We start from the raw sequence: 3,611 nt of genomic DNA on the forward strand, positions 1-3,611 counted from the left end.
GGCAGAGCCCACCAACATCCCCATAGGCTTCCTGAACCTTCTGCAGGGCTTCAGCCCCTCGCAGCTCCATGAGGGAGCGCAGCTCAGCCAGCGTGCACCCAAAGCCACCAGCATGGGGGGCTTCCCGCTGTTGCTGGGGCTTGGGGTAGAACTCAATGGCACTGTTGGCCATGTCGCCCATCCTGCCTGTCCAAGCCGCTAGAGACAAGCGAACCCCCGAGGTCCCAGCACTCTGCTGAGAGAGGCCAGCGAGGGAGGGGCCGCCGTGTGAACCCCTGTGGAGAAGTGGGGGAGAAGCAGGCAAACCGAAGCTCAGTCCACATCTGCACCCACTGAGCCCTTGGGCTGGGGCCCCCATGAGTGAGGGCCCATGCCCCGTCCCTCCCGCAGCCCTACACTTGCCTGTTCAAGGCTCGGTCCGTGCTGCTGTGGGCATGCTACAGAACCTGGCGGTCTTCGGGCGTAGCTTCAGGGCTAGTGGGCCCAGGGAGTGCGCCAAGCCATGGACAGGGCCAGCTGGGCTCCAGGTCACGGCTTAGCACGCTGAGTGTCTCTTCGGCCCTGAGGGGACCTGGGGTGGGCCCAGGGGCAGGAAGAGGCAGGTGTGAGAAAGAGAGAGGGAAGGGCGTGGAAGGGAGGGGACGAGCAGCCACGGTCACTCCTTGGCTCCCTGTGCTCCTTCCCAGGTTTCTCCTGGAATTGGAAGCACCCAGAAGCAAGGCAAAGGGCCTCCACGTGCTCTGCAGACCGAGCCTTGGTAGGCATCCCTGGGGGGCCTCTGAACACGGGAGGGAGGCAGCCGACAAGTGGGCCACCTGGGATGGTCAGATGTGGGTGCCAGGGAGTGAGAAGTGAGGAGAGGAGGGGGCTTGCTTGGGCAAGACTCCTTCTGAGGCTAAAACGGGGGAAGTGGCAAAGTCACTTGAAACAGCCAGAACCTGGACTCCCCGCCCTGTGCTTCGTCCCATCCAGGTGCCCCCGCCTCCTCGGGACCGCCTCTCTGACCCCAGGACTGAGCACAGAGTTATCCGGAGAGAACAGGATTGAACCGGCCAGCACAACAGTTGCTGAGGCTAAGCAGAGGGGCCCACATCCCGTGACCCTTTCCATCGGCCACTGGGTGCCTTTGGCTCATTTGTAATCTAGTCGACACCTTCCTGGAGGAGGAAACACGGGTTGGGTGATGCCGGCTGGCTCTGGCTAGGACCAAGGCAGCTGGTTCCCTCGCTCCTGGCCCCGGGGCCACGCACCTCCACCCTGACCCAGGACGGGTACCCCTGCCCCATGCATTTGGCCTGTGACTTGAACTTGCCTCATGGTACAGCAACCAGGTGGATCAGCAGAGCCCAGCCGCATCCCTTCCCAGCTCCTGTACCACTGCCTCAGTATCCCTTAGAACTCAGACTACCTCTCCCTCGCTGCCTGCCATGCAAGTCCTGCACCCTACCTCTCACCCGACAGGTGATAGGTTCCCTAGATTGCGGCCGACCACCCACTGCCCTTTCGGCCCCACATCAAGAGAACAGAACCCTTCCTCAAGGATCTCAGCCTCTGAGGCCAAGCCACTCAGCCCTACTGCACACTGGATAAGGCCTACCCATCCCCTCCCTCGATGGGCAGGAAGTCCCCCGGGGGATCCGCCCCAGAGGGCACTGGCTCAAGGGAATGCATACCCAGCCTCGGGAGCTGTCAGATCTAGGTCAGTGGTGGGTGGTGGGGTGTGGTGGGGCCATGCTTGCTGTGAGACAGTCTCCCTGGGTGACTCTCTCCCTCAGCCACCACTCCCAATGTCACTGCTGTATCTGTCCTGCAGGCCTGGGCTGGCTGCCTAGAACGGCGTGTAGCATCATTTCTGTGCTCACTCCTCTTTCAGACCTTAATTGGCTTCATTGAATTGAAAACCACCACCGAGGGGGTTGGTGGAGGGGAAAGCAGAGTCGGAGGCTGGATTCCCTGTCCACCTCACTTGGTCACCGTGTCCGCACGCGTGGAGAAGCTGCCATTGCCCAGAGGTTGCTGGGAGCTGTCTCCCGTACTCTGCCGTCTGCTGGTCCCCAAGATCCCGGGCAGCTCTCCTTTGCACAGCAGCAGCTCTTCCAGTACTCCTGGCTCCTCCCACCCCCTACTCAGCCCCAGCACAGCCTGCTCCCTCGTGATGTGCCTCCCACTGCCTCTAAGGGGGCTTTCCCAGCCCCCCCCCGGGATGAACACTACTCCAGTGTAGCCAGAGGGAAGGAGTCTCTTGGAATTGGCTGGGTTGGAGTTGTGGCTCCAATGGAATGTCCTTCAGGTGGTTCTCTCACGAAGGGTCCAGGAGGTTCGGTGATGCCAAGCTGAGACTCAGTCCTTCACTCTCATAGCAGGCCCCACGGCTGCGTCCCCCTGCCCTCTGTGGAGCAATCAGTGGGTGGGGTCTACAGGCTGGGCTCTGGACAGACATGTTGTCTCACAGGTCTCTGCTCCCAGGTAGATGGTGACAGTCCAAGTCCTAGCCCCCGTATCGTCCCTATCATGGGCTGTCTGGCCACCTCTCTGTGTAGTGGGGGAGGATTCCCAGAGGGCCAACAACTCCCCGCCCCCCCCCCCCCAACCAAGAAGAGCACCTGCTAGTTCCCTCTTGGAGGAGGAGGAGGAGGTGGTGACAAAGGGGAGGGTCCACCTGAGCACACGCCCTCTTGGAGGCCAATCACCCAACAGCATCTCTCCAGCCAACTGGCCCACAGGTGGGATTTCTTGAAGTAACAACCCCCTTCGAGCCACCCCAGGCAGCCAGAGGGGAAAGCGACCTGGGACCCAGCACACACCTGCAGACACTGTTGGGGCCGCCTGGCTGGCTGCTCGATAGGGACCAGTGACCTGACCAGCTGGGAGCAGGTGGGACAGGCAGGGGGAGGTGGGACCCCTCCCTGGCCTGCAACTGTCCTGGTCACCTCTGGGCTGCATTGGTCCTAGGGCTGATGGGTGTCCACCTTGGAGACCCATTAACCCTTTATTTCCCCCACCAGGCCCTTCCCCACCCCGTTTGATGTACCTTGTGACCACCCGTAGGGGGAGGGCGGGAGGGCACCTGGGGGGGCGAAGGAGCGGAGAGCAGCCTCATTAATATTTCAGAGGCACCCTCACTGCAGTTCTACCACTTGTGCTAGTGGAGGGAGGAGGATGGGATAAAAAAGAAGGAAATAAAACCGGAGAAAACAGATTTAAAGGGACAGGCATCCCTCTCTACCTGGACTACTCACTCTCTCTCCCTCCCCTGCCCTTCCACCCCCCACGGGTACAGCCTGTACACAGATCCGAGCAGCTTTTGGCACAAACAAGAGGGAGGCAAAGGGGTCAGTCCTCTCCCACCCCCCCGCCCACCCCCGCTGCATGGCCATGAGGGAACAGGGCCACTCCCAGGACCCATGGGCTGTCTGCAAGGCCAAAGGGCACAGATCAGGATCCCTCTAAAGCCAAGGGAGGAGCAGAGGTGTGCCCATCTACAGACACTGGAAGCCCATGCTCCAGTCTACCAGCCACTTCTAAATGGTAGGGTCCCGGGGTGAGCACTTTGGGTTCAGGAGGTCAGGCGGCCCTCCCTGCCCACGCACTGGATGTTGAGAGTTGGCTTT

At 61.3% G+C, this 3,611-nt stretch overlaps 1 protein-coding gene across 3 annotated transcripts in view; it reads right to left on the minus strand.

Moving 5' to 3' along the window:
- ATP2B3 (ATPase plasma membrane Ca2+ transporting 3) overlaps positions 1-273 on the minus strand; it is a 31,410-nt gene extending 31,137 nt beyond the window's left edge. For all 3 annotated transcript variants that reach the window (XM_004717580.2, XM_045285446.1, XM_004717582.2), the window contains exon 1: positions 6-273. In XM_004717580.2, the coding sequence (XP_004717637.1) occupies positions 6-181 (176 nt within the window). In that variant the 5' untranslated portion in view covers positions 182-273. The remainder of the gene's footprint in view (positions 1-5) is intronic.
- Positions 274-3,611: the final 3,338 nt, after the last annotated feature.

This window comes from Echinops telfairi, unplaced genomic scaffold (genome assembly GCF_000313985.2).
Source record: "Echinops telfairi isolate 266 unplaced genomic scaffold, ASM31398v2 ScPeMD7_7472;HRSCAF=8510, whole genome shotgun sequence".
Taxonomy (NCBI): Eukaryota; Metazoa; Chordata; class Mammalia; order Afrosoricida; family Tenrecidae; genus Echinops; species Echinops telfairi.